Source organism: Pongo abelii, chromosome 15 (assembly GCF_028885655.2).
Source record: "Pongo abelii isolate AG06213 chromosome 15, NHGRI_mPonAbe1-v2.0_pri, whole genome shotgun sequence".
NCBI lineage: Eukaryota > Metazoa > Chordata > Mammalia > Primates > Hominidae > Pongo > Pongo abelii.
This window is the reverse complement of record NC_072000.2, coordinates 37,441,618-37,465,764: the sequence shown is the minus strand read 5'-3', so window position 1 is coordinate 37,465,764 and position 24,147 is coordinate 37,441,618. Positions and strand designations below refer to the sequence as shown.

Genomic DNA, 24,147 nt, shown 5'->3' with positions numbered 1-24,147 from the left:
TTGCCAGTCTGAAGCTTTCTTCATTAATAAAAAAACAACCCCCACATTGGCTAATGTCACTGAAGACTTAAACTAGGGAAATGATATTTATTATTTTTGGTAGCTTCTGGACGAAAGTGTTTGCCTCCCCTCCCCAACTCCCCCAGCTCAGCCCATTCATATCCCAGTTTTTGGAGATCACAGACTTAAGAGTTGACCTACCTTATCCTTAACTTTGAGATAATGGGTGACACTTTCTTTTTTTTTTTTTAAAGAGTAAGCAGCTGACCTGCCTTAAAACGTGACAGGCCACACGCTACCCTAACCATAATGCAGCATGAACATGACTTTATCAGCTTGTCTGGAAAAAGAAAATGCATATTTAGTATAAAAAGAAGATATAAGCAATGGAACAGTTGGTTATACATTATAGATTGTAATAAATGAAAATATTGAGTGCATTTTAAATGATTAATGTATGAAAACTGTCATCACTTACTGTGCATTAATCAAAAAATGCACACTTCCCATAGTGGTTAATGTTGCAGGCCCATTGTTCAGCTTTGATAATGTGCATAATAATGCTCAGTATGACAATGAATTGGGGTAGCTGAAAATTTAGGATGGTTGCAAGTTTGGTGTAGTATTTGGATTAGCATCTTATTCTGTGCCTTGTCAGCCTCATCAGTACACAAGCTATATATTTTTTCCAAAACTAGCAAAAATATGAATGCATTTTTTTACTTTTTCTTTTTTTTTAAATAAAGAATTATGACCAAGGTACCTGCTTAAACAAATACTACCAGCATTCATTAGTCAGGATGGTTACATGTAAAAGAAATGATGCCAGATAGTAACAAATCCAAGAGAAGTTTATTATGAAAATGGCACCTGCGGATGAAAAAATTAAGTTACATAAAGACAACCATGTATGTGACATGTATGAGAATCTACAAAAGTATAAAAAGAACCCTGTTGTAAATGAAGTATGTACATTTCTGATTTGCAGCATTATCAATGGTCAATGAAAAAAAATGTTTCAAAATAAGCCAGGCACTCAGGAAGTTAGGTCCGGTTAGCTTCACACAAAACAAATGTACCATAGCTGTCGCTTTGTAACGTTTTAATTATTTTTTTATATATATATCGTAGAGTTGGTAACACTGCTAAGATTTTTACGAACAGAATATCCCTTTCCCCATTATTCAGCTACTTGGCACCAGTCTCCTCATAAAAGTTTTCATATATTTGTACAAGAAATAGTTAAAAACACAGACACAGTCTTCACAGGTAATGAAGTGTTTTTTTTTTTTCATTTTGTAATTTTCAACACTATGGATTTAGACAGCAGCTGTGATTATCTGTTAGTTTAAATCACCAGAAATCATTTTGACACAACACAGAAACATTTATAAAAGAAAAAAAACAGCTGTCTAGCTGTTCTTTGTAGCTGATAGGTGCATTCCTTTGATTGTTCGATAGCTAGAGTAGAGCTTCCAAAATTAATCTGTAAATTTCTCCATTGGCCTTCTTCACCTTCTAAACCTACTTAAATCCTTCAAATAAGCTCACTATTAAAATTTGTGGCATTTAACTTCTTTTTGTTATTATTCCACCGTGGTTTGGGCCCAACTCATGAAATCAAAGGTCCTAGAGGAATCTACTCAACACAGTGATATTCAAAGGACAGCCGAGTTACTATATTAGCATTGCACAAATAAACAAATATATATGACAATTCTAGATCCCATTATCCCCTCCCATTTTGTTTCTTAAAAATGTTGGTTGACCTTTGAAAGAATTTTCTGTCTCACTGGTAATTGCTTTATATATTGCTCCATCAGCCAACCTGAAAGGAAACCAAAGAAAAGCACCCACTGCTTATAGGTAGAGCACAAGGGACTCTGGGAATGTTAACAACTGAGGCTATATGGCATCAATTTATTTAATATATCTGAGCATTATTCTTCAGTGCTTTGTGTTGCACTCCAGAAGACAGAGTCATACCCAGAATTCCGTTGTGGGAAAAATGGCTCCATTAACCTTGAGCTAGTTAAGAGTCTTTTTATCTCTGAGAATGAAAGAGATTTTGGGGATGGGGAAGGAATGAAGAGGAGGGAGAGGGGGAGATGGGAAAGGGAGGGAAAGAGAGGAGAGGTAGGGAGAATATACACCAGCAAAGCAACAGCAGGAATTTTAAAAGGTAAAACGGAAGATTCACAGACAGTAGAAGCAGCATAGGGTGACATTACAGAGGAAGGCCACCACACAAAACCCACTAACCCCCAAGAATCACTGATTCACTAGGACTGCAGGAATGGGACTGTACCACTCCAGACTAGAGATAGAGCACAGATAAGACAAAGGACAAAACAACTACATTAGCTTAGTATATACTGCATATAGAAACACACATTGAAACTGCAATGGGACTGACAGCCAAGGACACGTACACATTGTACACATTACAGTTCTCACATCTGTTATTAGATGCCTTAACAAACAGCTGCCAAAAATGAAGTGGAAGAAGAATTTATACTTGACAGTCATTTGGAGTGTTTGACACCACACTGATTTCTGGCAACAAAGACAAAATAGGATTTTTTTTCTTTTTCTTTTTCTTTCTTTTTTTTTTTATTTTTTATTTTTTTTTTTACTTAATGTGCAGTTTTCAGTTGCAGTTATCTGTCTGAAGCTTATTAACCCATTCTTTAGTTTTAAAACTTATTGGTTTCAACCCAGAAATAAGAACCAAAGGGAAAGAAATTCCATCAAATCAAACCAGTCCCCCAAAATACAACCTTCCTTTTTTTTAAGCAAGAAATGAAAAAACCCAAAAATATGTTAAATATTTTCCTTCTTTTACTCCGAAGTGTTATTGAAGTTGCAAAATTAGCCTCAGTTAGACTGAGTAAGGAAAATAAAAAGCTAAACAAAAGGCAGTATGTACCTAAACTGCTCCTCAAATCAGTTTGATTGAGTTTTCCAGCAGCCCCTTTAAAAAGGGCTTTACTGACCCATTAAATTTAATGTGAGGCTATGTTTGTTAGTTGGGAGGTAAAAAATTTTAAGTCCTGCAGCAAACGTTAATGAGGGCTTTGTCTTAACTAACCAAGGAGACTGCAGCAACGGACTCCAGACCAGGACAGAACACATTTTTTTTTTTCCCCCAAAACCCAGCCCAGGAGCTGCATTTTGTATGAAGACATTACAGATTAATAAATGATAGCACCATGGTTTTAGAAATTAAGTTAATGTTTCAGTAATTAACATTTAGTCCGACTTTTTTTTTTTAAACATTCTAGTCACAGGCCAGAAATTAAGTTTAAGAACCCAAATTATTTTTATGTGCAAGTAAGAAAATCTTAAAATCTTAACCGTAAAAAGAGAATTAAATTCTGCATAAAATTCTAAAATACTATTCCCCCTATTTTTTAAAGGAATTAGGAACAGAAACAAAAAACCACCCCATTTCATTTGACTTAGTCAAACAGGGCACATTGTTTATGCTTGTCTCTTTCCATCTTGATCATATCAAGATCTTTATGAAGAAACCCCAATGGTTGTCACTTAAGAACTCTCTTGACCACAAGACTGAGTATTCTATGGCAGAGGCATATACACATGAAAGACATCTTAATAAAGATGCAAAGGAAAGCAAAACAACCCAACACACATCTTAGAAGAAGACAAAACGGCAGGCAACTGGTCGTCTGACCCTCTGAAGGCAAAAAATAAACATATCTTTACACGAAAGAATAAGTCAGGTGAAAGAAAGAGGGGGTGGAATGGGGACCGTCGTGGCGAGAGAAGACGCTGACCTGCTCGAATTCAAAGTGCTAGAATTAAAGGTCTAAACGAAAATGCCGACGATGCCTCCTCCAAGCCGGGCCTGGCCGGGCCCAGGACGGGCGGCGCCTCAGTCCTCCTTGCGCTCCAGAGTCTGTGCCGCGTGGATGCCGTTGCTGTAGACGGGGAAGGGCAGCGTGGAGAAGAGTCCCTCGGCCGTGGTGAACACGTTGCCGGCGGGCATCTGCGTCAGGCTAGCTGCGCTCACTGCGCCGCCGAACGGTCCTGACATGTTGAGCCGGTGCACGTGGTGGTAGAGCATCTCCATGGGCGTCTTGGGGTCGAGGCCAAAGCCGGGGCTGTTAACGTCCACGAAGTTAACAGCGTGCGCGTTGGGCAGCAGGTTGCTCTGCATGGCCAGGGTCACCTCGGCGGGCGCGTAGCGGATGGTGCCCGTGGTGTAGACCCTCTGCGCGGCCGTGCTGGTGGCGGCCAGGGTCCCGGTCACCCTGTGCACTAGCGGGAGCACGACGTTGCCCGCCTGCAACCTCTGCAGCGCCTCCAGGTCCCCAGTGTACAGCAAGGAGTTGGACGCGCTGGGGCCGCCGCCCCCCGCGCCGCCGCCCCCGCCCCCGCCGCCGTTCCCGGGGTGCTTGTCCCGCGGGGACGCCGAGAGCGGGGGTGACAGCGGGTCGGAGGCGACGGGGGCCAGGGCCGCGGTGGTGGCCGAGGCGCCGAACTGAGTCTTGCGGGCGGCCGCGCCGTCGGCGCCGGGCGGGGTGAGGACCGAGTCGGGGATGGCCACGTGCAGCCCCCCGCCGCCGCCACCCCCACCGCCGCCGCCCTGCGGGGACGGGAAGTGCTCAGAGCTGGGGGGCTTGGTCATGCTGTAGGGGGACTCGTTCCTGGAGATCTCCCGGTTGGGCGGGTAGTTCCAGATGCTGCTGTCGTTGTCGAAATTGATGGGTTCCGAGATCTCCGTCTTGATCTTGAGCACCGAGGCACTGTTGGGGGAGGACAGCAGCCGCGGGGGCTCCACCAGGCCCGCGTCCAGGCCGCCTGGGCTCGACGCGCTGGACAGGCGCCGGCGGCTGGCGCTGCCGCCCTTCTGCCGTTTCCGCCTTTTCTTGCGCTTCTGGTGCTTGCTGGAGGCCTGCGCGCCCGCCTCGCCCGCGCTGTCCGAGTCCTTGGCGCTGTCGGACGTGAGGGACTCGCAGTTCTGCAGCCGCAGGTCCGACTCGCTCTCCACGTAGCGCTCCACCTTGATCTGCATCGGGCCCAGAGCACCGAAGCCGTCCTCGCCCGCCTTGGGGTTCTCAAAGTCCGAGTGCTCGAAGCTGTCGTCGCTGTCGCGGCTGTCCGGGTTACTGGAGCTGTGGCCGTCGTCGTTGCAGTTCATGTCGTTGTCACACGCGTTGCCCGACTTCTTCCGGTCGGGCTCCGGGTCTTCGCTGTTCTCGGACTGGTTCCCTTTCTCGTCGGACTTGGAGTTCTCGTTGTCCTCTGTGTGGGGCCGGGGGCGGAGGCGGAGAGAGAAGAGAGAGAAGACACCAGGTTAGCGGGGCGACCCGGCCTGTCACCTGCAGGGGCTGGGGCGGGGAGCAGGGCAAGTGTCCGTCCTCATCACGGGCTTCTCCATCACCTTCAGAGGACTTAAAGCCTGGGCTTTCTCTCTGCTGAGGGCCTGGGTTAGCTGGACGGTTACCCAAAGTGCGGGCCAGCGGCATTGGCAATCATCTGGACACCCGTTGCAAATGCAGACTCTCTGCTCCCACCCAGGTAGACTGAATCAGGTTCTGCATTGGAATATGACCCCCAGGTGATTCTCAGGCACATTCAAGTTTAAGAAGTCCCACAGAGATACTCAGGAAGTCAGATTAAATAACCTGGACTAAGGTGTGACACAGAAAACTGATGGCATGCAAGGTGACTTTCTAAAGAGTCTGCATTTTCCCTTGGTGAATATTTGTTCGTTACTGAGAGCCACTCTCCCTCTTTCTATTCCATAAGTTATTCTCCCCCACAGCACTTACCACCAGCTGATTCACTGTATATCTTTATTTTTATTACTTATTATTATTATTATTTTTGGCAGGGTCTCCCTCTGTCCCTCAGGCTGGAGTGCAGCAGGGTGGTCACTGCTCACTGCAGCCTTGCCCTCCCCGGCTCAAGCGATCCTCCTGCCTCAGCCTCCTGAGTGGCTAAGACCACAGGTGCCCACCACCACACGTGGCTGATTTTTGTGTTTTTTTTTTTTTTTTTTTGTAGAGACAGGGTCTTGCCACGTTGCCCAGGCTGCTCTCAAACTCCTGGACTCAAGCAATGCGCCCACCTCAGCCTCCCAAAGTGCTGAGATTACAGGCAAGAGCCACCGTGCCACCTCACTGTATATTTTAGTTTTATTTACTTGTCTCTTCTTCCCACTAGTATATAAGCTCACTGGGCTAGGAATTTTCCTTTGTTTTGTTCACAACTATGCACTATATTAAAAAGGGGCAGAGACTACCAATTCTAGAACTTTTTATGTCTTTGTCAAGAACTTGCAAATTAATGCAATTTAGGGACAGGAGGACAACGAAGATCTGCCTTGAGTGCTCTGCCCTCCTTCCGCCTCCCTGAAGCTGGGTCTGGAGGAAGGGATACATGTTTACAATGCTGGAGCACAGGTGCCCTCATGATAGGGGGTTGTCAGGAAAACCTAGCTGCCACATTTTTGAGAGAACAGATTTTTCCAGTAACACAGCCTCTGAAGATTGAGGGAGGAAGCCTGACTGGCAGCCTGGACTAAAAGCTGTGGTCACTGCCTCCCCTTCTGTAGCAGAAGAGGTAGGGTTAGAAGAGGTGTAGGATTTTCTTGCAGCTGTAAAATCCTACAAGTTTGGTGCTCCCTGGCCTTATGTGTGTCTCTGGAAGAGGGCTGGGGATAGGACGAAAAGCAAATTTTTAGACTAATTTTCTGTGTCCCAAAGAACTATTCAGGAAGTCTGCTTCCCCAAAAGAAATGAAAATGCATGCGTTTGTTCTGCATAGATTCCGGAAATAAGTAACAGTCCAGCACCCTGAAAGAGGCATTGATCGATGCCACCATTAAGTACCCTACTTTAGAGGCTCAGTCCCAGCTTGGTGGGAATGTGAATATTTGGGGCTCAAAGTCACAGACTCTCTTGGAGCTGGCCCTAGTACCTGCCTCTAGTAGAGGCCGAGAGCTAGCTATGAGGTTAGAGCAGGGCTCCTTCTGTTTGGCCAGTGGATTGACATTAAGTGATTGCTAAGAGCAATCACTCTCTTTCTGTATATTTAAAGAAAGAGATCTGTCAGATCTCAAAAGATCTCTTTCTTCTGTGTGTATATATACACACAAAAACATATATAAATATATATATACACACAAACGTATTTATCCAGCACTACATATCTATATGTATTGTGTGTATATATACCTATATAGTACATACAGGTATGTAGCAGTGTACAATTATATATATGTGTGTGTGGAGAGAGGCAGACACTCAGTAATAACTTGATGTGACATATGTCTCTCTGAAATGTGACCAGTTGCTTTGCCTCTGATGATGGCCCTCTGGCCATTGCCCACCCCCCGTGTGTGGTGGGCAAGCTTCACTGCAGAACATGGAGAAGAAGGAATAATACCTGTAATACCTGAGGTGTCTTTAGAGTCTGACTCAGAGTCGGATGTCTCCGAGGATTCGGAAGTTTTCTCCGGCAGATGGGGGAGCTGTGCGATGTCCATGGGTGTGTCCTTGTACTCAGGATTGCTGTGGGAGGGAGGCACTGGTCAGGAATGCAGACACCCATTCTGCATGGTTTGTTTGGACCATCTTCTCCCCCACTTCTTTGTCCCAGACTTCTGGAGTTTAGAAAGTTTCAAAGACTAAACATGAAATCATTTCTCAGCTCTTCATGGGATTTTATGGAAGCTTGGCTTGCATGTGCCAAGGTACAGGTGCACCCTGTTGCAATGATAGAATACCCAAATGCTCCCTGAAAGCCATGGAGAAGCTTTTAAATAATCAGGTACCACTGGGGGTCAGGAAACTGTGCTGCTTGACAGTACACCTGGGGGAAGGGAGGATGAGAAATACTCTCAACAATTCATTCCCATGCCTCCTGGTGTGTCGTGTCTTCTCTTGGGCTCCTAATGAGTCCATGGCCTCAGTACGTTTGTTTTGGGCCCTTGATGTAGCTTCTCAGCCGCTCAGATGGCTCCCACGCTATTGGTGGGGCAGCAGAGCCTTTGGTGCCTATCTTACAGATGCACAGGTGCACCTTGGGATGCACGGATTATGGCTACTGAACTGTCAACACACCCATTACAATCACATTTTCATCTGCTCATGTGGTGTACACCTGTGGCTTGTTAGCTGGAAATCTGATTGCAGTGGGGAGAGTCCCAGTGTGAAAGAGGCCCTAACAGAAGGGATCTAACCTCACTTGCACAAATGTGCTTAATTTTTGTTCTATTTTTAGTTTGGAAACAAGGCTCTTTTGGAAGAGACAGCATGTTAAGTCAGTTTGACCTGTCTTCTGGAAATGCCACTCCAAGGCCACCTGATGCATGAGGAGAGTAGGCTCCTGTAATCTGAAGGCACAAGGAAATCCTCCTGCTTCAAAATGGGAAATGCCTCTTCTATTTTTCCATGATGGCTAGCCAAGCAGAGACTTAAAATTGATGATTACTGACTCATTTGCTAATCTCTAGCGAAATTCCTATAGTAGAGTCACTGTTTCAGTAACTACTCTAAAACTGCAAATGTTCCTGGGAGGGGTAATTCACTAAAATGGATTATCAGGCATTTACTCCTTAGTGTGAATTAGCTTCAGCAGCAAAGCTTTCTCTTGATAATCAGATGAGACTAATGGTGGGAAGGTGGACTCCGTCTCTGAATACTCTGAGTCTATAATTCTATTAAGTATTACGAGGGAATGGGAAGAAGACTGGAGGAGCAGTAGTTTCAGAACAGGGAAGGACGAGCCTGGATTGGGGCCTGGGTGCAAGGGTTCTGGGAAGGAAGAAGTGACATGAAAGTATTGCTCAGGGAAGAATAATAGATAAGAATGTGGGAAAGAAAACCAAACTTCTGTAGTTGCTATATTGCCAGGGCCACATCATTTTCTTACTAGATCTTTACCCTATAGAAGTGATACCAGTGAATGGCTGTCTTGGTGGAGTTTCCCCTGCTAAAGCCCATCTACGTTAGTCTTCTTTGGGGGCTCACAGATCACTTGCCCTACAATTTACAGTCCTTTATCGTTGACTTCAGGGAGGGTTTTTAGGTCAGCTGAAACAGGTCTTCTATGCCTGAGATTGAAGCTTTTGAGGTTGAAGACTGGTCTTTGATACCTAAACTTCCTTCCTATCCATATGGGATTTGATGGAATAGAATCACCAAAGCTCATGAGTTTGTACCATCTGATCCTAGGCTAGATCAATGGTATTCAGAGACTGATTGCTTAGCTCTTCTTACTCCTTGCATTTATGGGCAGAGAAGTCATGAGGCTGATGAGGCAGTAAGAAAGATCCAGATAGGAAGAAATCTCACAGAATGGGAGTAACAACCACATAGATGACTTCAGTACCTATGTTTCATCAACATGGGAGCCAGACACTGCTAGCCCTAGGGTGCCTGTTGCCAGCATTTAATTCTTAATGGTGATGGGTCTCCTTGTCACAATATCATTTTGCCTAGCAAAAGAATGTCAGTGCCACAAGACCTTATTCTATTTTCTGTCTGGCATGTGAGTTTTTATAACCACCTGCATTCCCTATAGTAATTATTCCATAAAACTCTATGTACAAGGATTCCTTGGTACCAGAACTCATCTTGAACACATCACAAACACAGGGGAGACTTTACATGGAAATCAGGCCTCGGAGAAAGTCACATTCAATACACATACTTTTACCTTTAGAGAGAATTAATGTAGAGCAGAAGAGGTCAACAAAAGGAAATAGAAAGTAGATAAATGAAGACTCTTTTAAGTGGTGCACATTAAGGCCCTCTCTAGAGCAATAATCATTAGTGTCTGATTGATATGCTGTTGGTAGCAAGCACATTCATGCCTTCAAGTCATCACCAAAGTATGTGAACACACTCTGAAGGGCCAGTGTGCTGATGAGCCATGGTTGTTAGCTTCTCAGCTCCATTTGGCTGTCTCAAAGAAAAATGGGATTCAGGTACTCCCTGTCTAAATTATCAGCCAAAGGGCACCAACTTCCATTCATAAGACCTATTGGATATTTTCCTACTCAGACCACGTGTGGGCTCTGCTTGGTGGCTTTAGGCCAGGAGAAGCCAAAGACCAGAATGATGGGGGTGGGAGGGAGCCAGGCCAAGTGCTATGATAGTTTCACACCAGGATTGGTGGAGAACTTCCCAGAAAGCCTGCCCCCATACTCAAGACGGCCCAATCTGTGGGTCTTGGTTAGTTTTCTGCTAGTTTGAATCCAAAGGCAGAATGCAGATTGGGAAGGGGAGAGAAATGGTGTCTCACACCGGAATTTAGGAAGTAGTTGAGCTTCGGCTTACTTGTAGATAGACTGTTAAGGACACACTTTAAGAGCAGTAAAACTTGCCAAAGATCACAAAGCAGTGGGACAAAAAAAAAAAAAAAAAAAAGATTGCCTTCATTTTTACACCGCTATTGTTTGATTTCAGCAAAGCAACTCACTTTGTTTACCAAAACTTTAATGCCCAGGAAGTCAAACCCTATGTAATATGCTAAGGGCATCAAAGGGATGAAATATAAGAGGAATATAATGTTCCCTGCCACTTTTCTTCCATTCTGTTTTACTTAATTTTCACAGGAACTGGAGTGTGTGAGTGTGTGTGTGGTGGGGAAGAGGAGGTGCTTTTTGAATGCTTCAGCTGTAGGCCGAAGTCTGTATTATTCTGGCCTAAGCATTTGTGGGAAAACCAAAGCAACTTCTGCAGAGATGCCCAAATGTTGACAGACCAAGAATTATTGAAAATCTTGAAATCTTTCCTGCAAGTCCCTTCCAACATAGTTTTATCTTCTCACATTTATTTGAATCTTGTGGAAAGCATAGCAGAATTGCCATGAAGTTCCACACCAGGTACTGTCAAAAGATAATATTCACAACATGTCGGCTATTAACCATAGGGCTGCATATTTTATAACCAGGACAGAAATAGAAAAGAAGTAGAAAATATACCTAAGAAGGTAATTCACCCAGATGATATTCTTTTCATTTGCATTCTTGGCATTAATAGCTATGGTGGCACTGGACTGTATCCAAATATATCCTCCATTCTTCTGCATCCAGCGATAGTACTTTGTCACACACTGACCCTTATTCAGCACTGGGGAAAAAAAAAACAAAACAAAACAGAGGCATTGTATTAAGACTGGGATCAAATAATTTTTTCTTTTTTATCTCTACAAAACCTTAAGCCTAAAAATGGTAGGACCTGCACCAAGCCAGGGTGACCCTCTGTATGCTTAATATAGAATGCCATTAGTAGGACAAATGAAATCAAGTCAGTGGAGCGGCAGCTCTGGAGCCAGGGTTACTGGCATTTGTAGCAAGACTTTATTCCGTTTTGGGCAGCCATGGTGTGAAAAGAATAAAAGGACTACAAATCTTTTTGGCTCACAGAACACCTAATGCGGTGTGGATATTGTCAATGGGTTTGACATCAGATGGTAAGAAAGGCAAATCTGTATGTGATTTATTCATAGCTTTGAGGTAGACCTCTTTGAGATTCTGGATATTTGAATGGTTGCAAAGATGCTTTACCCCTCGTCTTTGATCATTTCTCCTCAGTGTGAGCAATCTCAACCCGCGTCCTTATATGTCTGTTCCTTTTGATCTTGTCTAACTGAATTTATAGTCCTCGGATGAACTAAATTTACACTGGTCAGTCGGGGGAGATTCTGGTGAGACTTCACTGAATGTTGGAACAAAATAAATTCCCCAGTGGAGTCAGAGAGAAACACTGGCCTAAGGGAGGCACAGACTTGACTTGGCTGGAGCCAAACAGAGTGACAGCTCCACACAGACTCTGAAATATGGCCCCAAATGAAGGAACAAGTAAAAACAATCAGTAATGTGAAACGGTGCCATTAAATACCCACTGAAAGAGAGCTTTAAAATGCAGATGTTAAAAATGATACTTGAACCAAAATCTCGCCAAGTTGAAATTGATTTGATTTGTATCTGGGTACTCCTGAGCTAGTAAAAGGGAAAAGCACAGTAAATCATCCCCTGAAATAAAGTGCCGTGGATGGGAATGGTTTAAAAGGGTGCCGGAAATGTGGAAAACCTGCTGTTATTACTTGGATGCGGGTCGCAGCAACTCGGCGCCCCGCAAAAGCTCACCGGCTGGCTGGCCACTAGAGGGCAGTGTGCACTCATCTACGTCGCCCGCTTTTGGCATGTCCTTGTCTCCGTCTGCTAAAATGAAAAACCTCTAACTGCTGTAATAAATTTGGCTAAATTAGCTGCTAAATGGTTATCTCAAGTAATATGTATTTGCATTAATCATCTTGCTCTAAACCAGAACAAGCCAGAGTCCTAAAGACGTAGTAAATTCATATTGTCCATTTAATTACGGCTAATAAGTGCTTCATATACAATAGTTTCATGAAGTACATTTAGATTTTTTTTTTGGAGGGGGGTGGATGGGTGTAAAGGGAAGTCACTTTGGAAAAGAGCTGTGTTTAAGGCTGTGGAAGCTCTTCTCATCTTGTCCTGAGCCACTCTTCCTGGCTCTGAAAGTGCTCAAAAATCACACATCCATCTATTATATCCATAAACATATAAACTTTCAAGGTTTTCTTCTATTCTCCTTTTTTTCTCACAGCACACTAATGGGACCGTTGTAAAATTTGGTAATTATGTCTTAACTGTTACTTGAAAAAGCCTCACTTTGATGAGTGTTTCAAATCATAACAAATTTCATTCTGAAACTCCTCACCAGTTTAGGGTGTTTTGAAGGCCTGGAACTGTCACCTTCTCTTGGTGGCGTGGCTCCACAGGTTGCATTGTACTCTCCTTTTGTAGGCAATTGTAAGTTCTGCCATTCTGCATGCATGGCTTCCCAGGCTACAAAACTGCGTGGTGAAGCTGAAAGCAGTAAAATACTAACTCCGCCATACAGCTCTTCTGTCAAACCATTGTTGCATGCAACAAGATGTGCTTTTATTCAAATCCTCTCAACCTGGTTAACTATTAATAGAGGAACGATGGGTTATATAATTCTGTCCACTATTTTCACAGAGAAAACTTACAGCACCCCAATCAGTGGTTGGGGGTATAATTCTGTCTGCTTTGTATCTGGAATGAGGAATAATTCCAAATGGTTCTAGTAGGTTGAACAAAGGCAAAGAGACTAAGAAGCCCCTTTTTAGAATCACATGAAGAATACATTGAGATGGCAGGCCAGATCAGCACAGCCTGCCTGGGAGTTCTAGACTAGAATTTGACCAAAAGCAGGCAAAATTTTCAAAAGAATTATCTCCATTATACAAAGTATACAAAAGGGGCAAAGGGATAAAGGAGTTATAATATCAAATTAGAATCTGCAGAATTAATGTAAAGATCACCCCCTCCTTCCTGATAATACTTTCTCTTAATAAAATCCCAATTTGGAAATGGATATCCAGCCAAATGTTTGGCCTCCCCGGTGGTCTGCACGTATGTGTAGCAAAGGGGGCTGAAAGGCTCCTTTGCTAAGGGACTGTATGGTGTCATCTTTTTGAATTACAGTAGGATGACTCTGGGTCTACCTAAATGGATCTGTGTTTCCTGAGAAGATAAATCCAGCACTCATTTGTTAGGGCCCATGAATATAATAATACAGCTTTCTTTATCACCCAGGCCAAGGGTCAGCTAGCAAGAGAGGAGAGCTAAATGTGAGAGAGGCAGGACAGGTGACTTCTGATGTGAGGAAGTATCTGTAAAAAGACTGAAGGGGAAGGGAATTGCTCAAGGCTTCCTTGGGGAGTCAGGGAGCCACGTGATAGCCCTTGACGTCCTGTGGTGAATACCACAAAGCAGGTTCCAGAGCCCACCGTGGGCAGCTGAAGAAGACGAGTTTGACCCGTGGTTTTACCCTGGGCCAGTCTGACAGACAGACTTCCTAAAGGGTAGACAATTTCGCTTGGTCTTTCCTAGGGATTAGTGTTTTCTGAATGAGACCCCCAAGCGCCAGTGGGAATCTAGATAACTACAGATACAGTGCAAAGTTAGGACAACATATTTACCAAAATATCACCCCAAGTTGCTTTTGGTTTGCAACAGATCTTGTAAAAGAAATCATAATGTTTGAGAGGCCAAGGTGGATGGATCACTTGAGGCCAGGAGTTTGAGACTAGCCTGGCCAACATGGTGAGACCTTGCCTCTACTAAAAATCCAAAAATTAGCCAGGTGTGGTGGTGTGTACTTGTAATCCCAGCTACGAGGGAGGCTGAAGCACAAAAATCGCTTGAGCCTGGGAGGCGGAGGTTGCGGTGAGCTGAGATTGCACCACTGAACTCCAGCCTGGGTGACAAAGCAAGACTCTGACTCAAGAAAAAAGAAATCATAATGGAATTTAGCTTCTTTAAAAAATGAACAAGAAATACTTTTTGCTTGGGCCTCCAGAATATAAATTTATGACTTTGGGATGAAGCTTCTTTCCTTGAAAAAAAAAAAAGTCCTACTGGCAAATCAGTTGGATCATTCCAGCTGCGCCAGAGGCAGGATCTGACAGCTTTTCCTGAGCTCATGTGGTCCTAATCAGCTCAAGAAGAAAAGCCACCTTGGTGCCAGTTTGAAAGAGATTTTTAGTGTGTAATAAATTAGAGAACTTGAAAAACACAGAAAAAACTTTTTTGATTCTCTTTAGTCCAGTGGCTGTTGTTTTTTATTTTCAAGTTTTAGGTTTCAGCAGTGAGAAAGGAGAGAATATTTGAATAAGTTTATTTCATAAAATTCCTTCTGTGGGAATAACAAAAATAAGCACCATGTGAGTTACTTGATATGAAAATCCTTAAAAAGATAGTTAATTGTCCCTTGAAAAGAGACACATACTCATCACACCAATGAGCTTAGGAGTAAAGTCATAACCATGTCTACAAACCACAAAGGGAAAGGAACAGAGGGAGAGGAACTAGAGAGAGAAATTCTAATTTGAATATCACATCCTTGTCATATGGTCTAGGTACCTCTAACATGTAACCTAGCATCTTTTCTTTGGTTTGTTCCAAAGTTTACTTTCTACTCTCCAAAATTTTTGGGCTGAGCAGCCTGTGTGTCTCTCGCTGAATTCACTGATCGTGTCAAAGCATCTCTAGAATTATGTCTTTAAAGTTGTACTCTAGTAATTACTTTTAGTTTGAGGATGCCAAAACTTTTAAATGACCTCTTCTTAGATTTGACAAAGTAAACCTGAAGACATAGAGAGGATAAATACACTTGCGTAGGTTAGCTTAGAATCTTGAAAGGTCCCAGACGTAACTGGGAACATCTCTGCTAGCACACAAGAACACGTTCCTTGCTCCTCTGAGGCCCAGGGTGTAACCAGTTGCTTTTGGCTGTTGTTGCTCGAAGGAAAACCAGGAGGCTGTTGTTGGCACCATCCCACCCTCCAAGTTAAAGGTGCTTTAGAGTTATAAGCTGTGCTCTTCAGAGGACAGAGGTGACCCTCCAGTTGTGAGAAGAATTCTATAGAGATGAACTGGGAGAGATTTAAATCCTCCTGGTTGAACTGTTTCAGCTTTGCTTAGCTAACAGTTAGAATACCATGAGTAAGTGTGTCTTTGGCTATTGAAGTCAAAATATTAATACCATGTACCTCTAACTGTGAAGGTAGCTGCAAATACAGTTCAATCAAAAGAAAATTGTAGAGTGCTTACATTTTAGAACATGTGACCTTTTACATCGAACACATGTTTCCCCTGCCCGCCCCCCACCCCCACCAAGACTGGATGCTAAGTTTTATTGAATATCTTTTTAAAATGTCACCTGGTCTCTTGGTTTGAGCTTAGTGGTTGGCCTATAAGAAATGTACTGCTTAGAATAATTCTTCTCCCTGCAAATCTGATGGACATTTTGCTGAGGCACACATCCGTGGCCCTGCACACAGTTACCAACAGAGGGATTTCAGTTTTCCTTGGGAAAACTTTGTCCACAGACACAGACTGATGACTGAAAGGACATAAAGGAAGCCAGTGTCTGTGGCAGGAATATAATTCTGGTAGTAAATCAAAACAAATCAGTACAAGTTTGCCTTCAGAAATATGGAGAAAAAAAGAGAACGTGGTCTCTTCCTGTTGGGCTTGTTCTACAAAATCAAAGCCAAAGATTCTAAATAGTGAGTTAGTTGTGTCATAAAAAGAAGGAAGCAGTCTAATTCAGTTTGAAGAGGAGATGAAGAACACATATCAAAAGCGGTCTTTTAGCAAAGTGTCTCACAAAAGGACATTTTAGTGGTTTGCATATGCATTAAAAAGCTGCAAGACATGGTGCATTCAGGTAAGTATAGAATAAATAGGAAATGGTGAGATCATCGGAGATTCCACACTTCACATTCACACAGCCGAACAAAGAGCTTCATTATCGTCATGGCGATAGGAGGACGCATCTGTGGCGCCATTCACCCCCTCCTGGAGGTACCTTCATCAGTGGCCGCGGAGAACGGAGAGCAGGTGCCTTCTGCTAGAAACTCAAAAATTATTTTTGAATTCACTAGAGTGTGTATCTGTGTGTGTAAGTGAGGGGGGTGTGCTAGAATCACACTTTCTACTTAATACCACAGTTGGGTGCTTAGCTGTAGCCACTGGTTCTCTTTCTACATTCACAAAACTGGCAGATGAAACATGAAAAAGAATACTGACTCTTTAATCTCTGCTTCTCCACCTAAGGCCCAAGGCAGGCTGACAGGGAACTTCATTCTGGAAACAGGACTTTCTTTCTTTCTTTCTTTTTTTTTTAATTCTGGATTACTTTTTCTTAGGCTTTTGAAAACTGGCTATAGGGGAATGAACCTGACGTAGACTTAAAACAAGAACAAGTTTCCTTATCTAAAAAGTTACAGTCCTTGATGCTTACAGGAAGGTCATTTTCAAAACCCACAGGAGAAACACAATTATAGCCAGAAACTGCATTAAGTGCTTTATTTACTCGCAAAAGAGACAGTTTTTCATTTAGAACTGCTCATAGGATCAACCGAGGCTTTGATGCTGTGCAGACTTTTCTATAGATTTTGCAATTAGTGAGCTAGATGTCTTAAATAGCAGGCATCCAGAAATTGGTTTTTAGGTTTTTTTTTTTTTTGTAAATCTATATGCTGAGCAATATTTGGTAGAATTGAAGGATATTTGATACTTATTGTGAGTTATGAGCTTAAGGACCGAAGACCTGTAGATGTTTTGTGAATGAGTATGCATCATCTATGGATTTTCCCCCCTAATACGCTAATGACAGGTCCTGCTTGAATTGCTATCTGTATGATTTACAACCTCAGGAGAGGTTTTTTCCTATACACTGCCAATTGATAGATTTTTATTAACTGTTAATATTGAATCATGCAGAAAACTTCTCATTAATTTAGAATGCGTCAATTTGTTAAGTTTAAAAAATAAATTCCCCTTTTCCTCATGATAATGTACTGAATTGGAGAACAAGGCTTTTAAACACTGTTAGTGTTCTAGGACAAGGAGAATCAAAATAATTGTTGGCACGAGGGACATCTGCGATCACAGTATTTTACAAGCTGTTTTCAGTCCGACCAGGGTGTTTCAGTCCCACTCATTCATTCCCTTCTCAACGTACAATAGTTAAGGATACAGTATTTTTTTAGGACCCTATACCTTCTCTTTTGGGGGGGAATTTGTTATATAAATGGGAAGCGGTGAACTCTTCAACACGGAATTAAAAAAATTAAGGCTAGGAACTGAGGACAATGGTGGATTTATTCATTCAATCCATTTTTTTTTTTTTTTTGAGTGCCTACTCTGTGCTCATCACTGGGGGATATCAGAGTGTGCAAAATGTGTCACAGGCCTGTCCTCCTACGTTAGTCTCCATCAGTCTTGATAATTGCATTCCCCTAGTCAGTGATTGGTTTAGGTTTGGAATATGATGAGACACTGGGCAATGAAACTCAAGTGGAAGTCTCTACTGTCAGAGGTTGTTGAAAAAGTTTTATTCATTCTGGAAAGAGGGATTTACCTCTACTTGCCTTTGAATGAGAAAGAGATGCTTATCAATCATTCTCACAAATAAGTTTATAACAGTGACAACTGTATGGCACGTGGTATGTAGGTTTATGAAAGAGCAAGGGGGTCTGACTTGGGCTGGGTGCATTCTTCACCTCCCTTTAACAATTAAGTATTATCAAGTACTGAAGCAGTTAATCTGATTAGGGCATAGGCAGAAGTGAAAACAGACAAAAGGGGTGATGTGGACCTTATACTCAGATTTATTTTGTCTCTGGTGGACCCTATGCTTCTGGAGGCAATCATTTTGTTAAGTCCACTAAACATCTTTAAAAAGAAATACATAAGAAGCGAGGCACAGGTATATAAAAACTGGTGTTTCAGAAAGTCAGAAACATTTCCAGGATCCCAGACAAATTCCATTTGTTCATCTGTTATGTAGATTTTTAGAAATCCAAGTACTTTGTTGTGAAAACATAGATTCTTCCATGTAGCAGTCATTGTTGGTCGTCGCTCAACAGCTATTCTGCCACTTCCTTCTGGATAACAGAAGTCTGATTTTGGGTTTTATGTTTGATGGCCTCCTCCTAAATCCCAGGAGAATAAACCTTGATTGTTTAAGCCAGATACAGTAATTCTACGAGTGGCTTAGGCTTGGGCACTCGATGACACCTAGGACTATGAGACACAAGAGGCTTCTCCCTGCTGTGGGGTGGTGGGGAAGCGCTTCTGGAAATGTTTTCTGTGAGCTCCAAAATGAACACAAAACATCGACTGACCCCTTCTGCACTTCAGACATTGCCCTATGAGGAACTGATGATGGGGATGCTATCTTGATCTTTTGATCAAGTCTTTTGATCATGAAGAGAAAGTTAAGTCATTTTTACTGGGATTTTCTGTTACTTGTAACCAGGTGCATTCTAGTTGATACGCCCCACCAAAAGTTCTAGGAAGCCAGAGAAGACGTGGGAGTTCATGAAGAGATTTGAATGACCTGATCTTTAGTTAACCCTGCATGTATGGGAAAACTGTTGTATGTTAGACACATACATGAATTAAATCCTATGCCACTCATTTAAGTCAAAAAAAGTTTGATGTTTTTTGAGATATGTAAGGTATCATTGAATGTTTTCAGGAAACAATTTAAAAAATAGTTTGTATAAGATTGAGAACAAGATGCCATTATAAGAAGTAATGGAATTGATTTTATTTAGGTTAACTGATTTAGGTTAAAATGGATGACTCAGAAGTATTGATTTTTTTTTTTTTTTTTTTGAGATGGAGTCTCACTCTGTTGCCCAGGCTGGAGTACAGCAGCATGATCTTGGCTCACTGCAAGCTCCGCCTCCCGGGTTCATGCCATTCTCCTGCCTCCGCCTCCTGAGTAGCTGGGATTACAGGCACCCACCACCATGCCCAGCTAATTTTTGTATTTTTAGTAGAGACAGGGTTTCACTGTGTTGGCCAGGCTGGTATCGAACTCCTGACCTTGTGATCCACCCACCTTGGCCTCCCAAAGTGCTCGGATTACAAGCATGAGCCACCATGCCCGGCCAGAAGTATTGATTTTTTTTTCTTCTTCTGATCATGCCTTATAAGAGCAATGGGTTATTTTTTGTCAAATACAATGTTTTAAAAAAACTATAATAAAAGCAACTACTAGGCTGGGCGCAGTGGCTCATGCCTGGAATCCCAGCCCTTTGGGAGGCCCAGGTGGGTGGATCACCTGAGGTCGGGAGTTCGAGACCAGCCTGACCAACATGGAGAAACCCCGTCTCTACTAAAAATACAAAATTAGCCGGGCGTGGTGGCGCATGCCTGTTATCCCAGCTACTCGGGAGGCTGAGGCAGGAGAATCACTTGAACTCAGGAGGCGGAGGTTGCAGTGAGCTGAGATCGTGCCATTGTACTCCAGCCTGGGCAACAAGAGTGAAACTCTGTCTCAAAAAATAAATAAATAAATAAATAAATAAATAAATAAATAAAAAAAAATAACAATAAAAAAAAGCAGCTACTAATTGAAATAATAATAAGGAGAAGCTTGCGAATCCATGTGAGAATTATATTAGAATTTGTCAGTCAAATCAAAGTTCTGGCTTGCTCTCTGGAGAGACAGAAAAGATCATGTGCTTGTGTTCTATGTCTCTCCTATGCTCTTCTAAGCCTGCAATGCCTTAGACCACTCCTCCACCTCTCTTGACATCCTCTTTCAAAGTAAAGTCCAGGGAAAATCTGCCTCCCCTGGGGCTTTTTCTCCATCCTCCCCTTAGTTGTTTTCACCTCTGGGGTTTCTGTGTTTTGTCTGCACATCTTAAGAGACCTCATTTCATACTAGCTAATCAGAATTGGCTGTTTCACGCTGCCTTCTCTATTAGTATGTAAGCTCCTGGAAGGTGGACACCATACCTTAGTTGTTTTTGCAACCTCACAGCAATGACACAGGCTTTGCATTAGTAAGTGCTCACAAATGTTAGATAAACTTGAATAGGAAAAAAACGACTGCTCATATTCACTCATACAGTCAAGTACACAGGAAAGTATTCGCCCAAGGGAAAAAAAACAGTAAGATCTTTTGCTTACTAGGTCGGATATTACTACTAATTATAGTCTGTTAAATTTTTCTCATTGATATTTAAAACTTTACATCTTTGTAAAGAAGTCAGCTTCTTAATCCTATTCTTGTTTCATTTGAATACTGATCGAGTACCCTCAGAGTTACTTCACTACTCACCTTTTGCTACTGTTCTCAGAATTCATCCAATTTGAGAGGAAAAGAAAACCCTTCAGATACTCAGTTTGTATTTACTGTTTACGTCATGTAGAATAGTGCTGTCTAAACACTAGTATGGTCTGTACTTTTCAAGCTTTCACATGAATATGAGTCAGCTGGGGATCTTGCTAACTGCAGATTCTGATTGGGGAAGCCCTTAAAATGTGCGTCTCTGAGTTCCCAGGGGGTGCTGACACCGCTGCCCCACTGATGCACAGTGTAGTACGCGCAGCAGGGATGCACCGCTGGAGCTCAACCCTCTTGCTGGTCTCTGTCTCTGTGCCTGCCTATGGACTTGAAAAGCCAAAACAAGTGCTGTCTCCCTGCCGGCACCCCCTCCCCCCCAAAAAAAGTAAGATAAAATAATACAAATTCATTCCTGCATAAAAACCTGCCTTTATCTTGTCTCCTTGTGACAGTTTTTTCGGTTAATGGCCAGGCACACGATGAAGGCTGACTTGGCTTCTGAAGAAAGTCAGACATGGTAGCTATTACATGCATTTCCTTCCATGGGAATTTTCACATTCATATGGCAGGAGGGGAACACTTACTTGCTCTGGGAAGAGTCCAGCCAATGACCAGGTTGCAGCTAAATCCCTGAAGACCCACCCCTGAAGAAAGGCTGAGATCAGAAAACAGAAAAAAGTCCCCCGTGCTATCTGCATTTGGCCCACCCATCAAACTTTCCACCTTTTCTCTTTCCTTCACTTGCAGCTTCCGTTTCCATGTGCAGTGGCTGCATACCCAAACCAACAATTAAAAATCCCCCTTTGTTTGTGTGGCAGATGACAAATGCATGGAGGACATCTTGTGTTGCCTAGGCAGGCAGGGCACTTACTTTGATTGATGCTCGATTGTGGAAAAAAATGAGCTGGGAAGGAATTACAATGGAGGGCCCGCAGACTGGAAGGGGATATACTAATTAGTCCTGCATTAAGCAGTCTGCTTGCATTTGGTGATGAGACGCCTTCAGGAGGGAAGTGTAGGGGTTATTGATGCAAAACAGCATGGAATGCATTATATCAGGTAGCTGTATATTAGTTTTGTTAGAAAGTATAGAAGTTTGTAATTAAGAAATAAACACTTAAGCTACTGTTTTTTTTTTTTTTTTTTTTTTTTTAAAAACAACCCCCAAGTATATTGGATAGGCCATGCTTTTTAACTGCATGTGATCTCAAAGGCAATCTGAAGTCCTTCTGTCTTTCTGAAATAACTCTTCCAGAGTTTTCTCAGACTGGCTCAGGTGCTAGGAAGGAAAAAACTGCCACCACACCTACAGTCTCTGGCTCCTTTTCTCTGAAATCCCACAGCTCCAGAGCCTTGAGCCTCCGTATCTCCTGAGCAATGGAGAACTGGAGGGAGGAAGAGGTGAAGATGCCCCAATAATTACTAATGTGAATGGTTTAAAATTCTAACCTTTAAATATTGATCTGACCTGAAGAATTGGTGAAATTGGTTTTAAACAAAAGAAATCACAGAGGTCTTTGGTCACAATGTGAAAGAAGGGGACCTAAAACTCCCTAGGCTTTAGAGTTCCAGTGTAGTCTCACTAACCTACCATGTTGGCATCAATAATGTGATTCTTACTGACTCTTTCTGTTGAAATCCAGTGAACTGTCAGTCATCTCATGTTAACTTAGTGGAAGAGTAGATGCTCTAAAGTTCTTGGTTCAATTTATCAGAGTTGTAATCCTGGTACTGCTGATATTCCTCTTTACTTTTCTTATTCTAGAGACAAGTTCATTTATGGATTTACAGATGCCTAGGCAAGGAAAAAAGATATAAGTGATAAAGATAGTATTTTTAGTTATCAAAGACTATTAAGTCTTTTAAAAAAAACATTTTATCAAACTGGGGCATAAGACAGATATTAAAAAATCAGAAATATTACCAGATGACTACAACCTATCTTTCAGGACAGAACCAGGAATTGTGCCAATAGCTCTAGGAAGAAAAACTAAATAGTTAATGTGGTTTATTTTTTAACCATCGCTTTGTTTTAGAATTCTATCTTATTCTTGACCTGATTCTATGTCACCATGACCTTCTCCTGCCAAGAAGGCACAGTTGAGGCATCCTTCAGTAATAGCCTAGGGCTTTGGACAAGCAAGATGCTGTGCTGGCTTTTTGCCTTTTCTTCCAGTGTTTACACAACCAAGACTTATTACATGGTCTGTCATTTTGTTACTGGGCTGGCTTTGGTTTGAGAATTAGGTAAACATCAGACATTCCATCACACAATTTTAGACTCAATCTTACTTTATAATGATGTTAATGTTTATTGTACAAAGCGAGATGCATTTGTACATTTTAGCATTTTATTTCAGTCACAGAATGCAAAACCTGACACTGGAATCAGTTTGATTTTTTTGTGTGTGTGATTGAAGATATTAAGCACTACAAGAACGCTGAAATTTCAATCTGATTAGGATCAAACTTCTTCAGGATCAAAACAGTCTTTTTCCTCCCCCTACAGTTTTACTAATTGTGTGCTACTTGACATTGTGGAGTTATTCCACAGCATGATAGCTAAATATGTGAAGTGTATTTTACTATGCAGAATTATCAGCTCATTCTATTTGTTTTTCATGTGTTTAAGGTTATTAAAAGAACTCGAAATTAGAAGTCATGTGTATGAGTTAGAAGAATGAACCCAATCATTGTTAGTAGGCTGAATCATAAAGCAATAGCCGGTATGTCAATATCAAGTAATGAAAAAAATCAGAATTTGAAAGCATACCTTCTCTGTTTATTAGTTGGCAAGATACCAGAAAAATTAGGAGAATAGCACAATAGTGAATGGTGGAGTGGTTTATTTTCAGCACTCTCAAATTATTCTGGGTACGGAAAATGAGATAAAAGTAAATCGGAAAGAAAGGCATCAAACATATTTGTTGGAGACCTTTGCTTAATGGGGAGAAATGAGCTGCCCTCACTCACTGTTCCTGAGGAATTGTGTTTCTTCAAGCTGTAAATCAAATCCCAGAGAGATAGCATGATGCATGATGTTTTCCAAATAATAACTGAGGAAGACAAAGTTCTTTTTTTTTTTTTTTTTTGTCAGCATCAGGTTTCTGAATTTAGACCTTAATTAAGATTCCAAAATGAGAAGGCATCTCCCTCTGCACACATGGTCTATGACAGTGTCCTCAAAACAATATATTCATTTGTGAAGTCTGGATCTCTAGCCTGTATTATTCCAAAAATATATCCATGGCTTCTTCCAAAGATCCTGATTTTTTTTCTCCATTTTCTCTAAACTCTGAGCAACAAAGAACCTGATGTTTCTTTTCAGGAAACCGCATCATTTTTTTTCCCCAATTAATTGAAGAGCCATCTGCTTCTACGATACACAACACCCATTCATTCTCAGCAACAAGTGTGTTCCCTAAATCCCTGGTGTGCAATATCAAGACACACGCTC

At 42.2% G+C, this 24,147-nt stretch overlaps 1 protein-coding gene across 15 annotated transcripts in view; it reads right to left on the bottom strand.

Annotated features, from left to right (window-relative positions):
* Positions 1–1,259: 1,259 nt before the first annotated feature.
* Positions 1,260–24,147, bottom strand: part of NPAS3 (neuronal PAS domain protein 3) — an 876,176-nt gene continuing 853,288 nt past the window's right edge. For 7 of the 15 annotated variants that reach the window (XM_054529993.2, XM_054529994.2, XM_054529997.2 and 4 more), the window contains 3 exons: positions 10,964–11,111; positions 7,420–7,544; positions 2,247–5,271 (listed from right to left, as the gene is read on the bottom strand). In XM_054529993.2, the coding sequence (XP_054385968.1) occupies positions 3,899–5,271; positions 7,420–7,544; positions 10,964–11,111 (1,646 nt within the window). In that variant the 3' untranslated portion in view covers positions 2,247–3,898. Of the gene's footprint in view, positions 5,272–7,419; positions 7,545–10,963; positions 11,112–24,147 lie in introns of all 15 variants that reach the window. The other 8 variants (XM_024231982.3, XM_024231983.3, XM_054530003.2 and 5 more) reach the window with 3 other exon arrangements.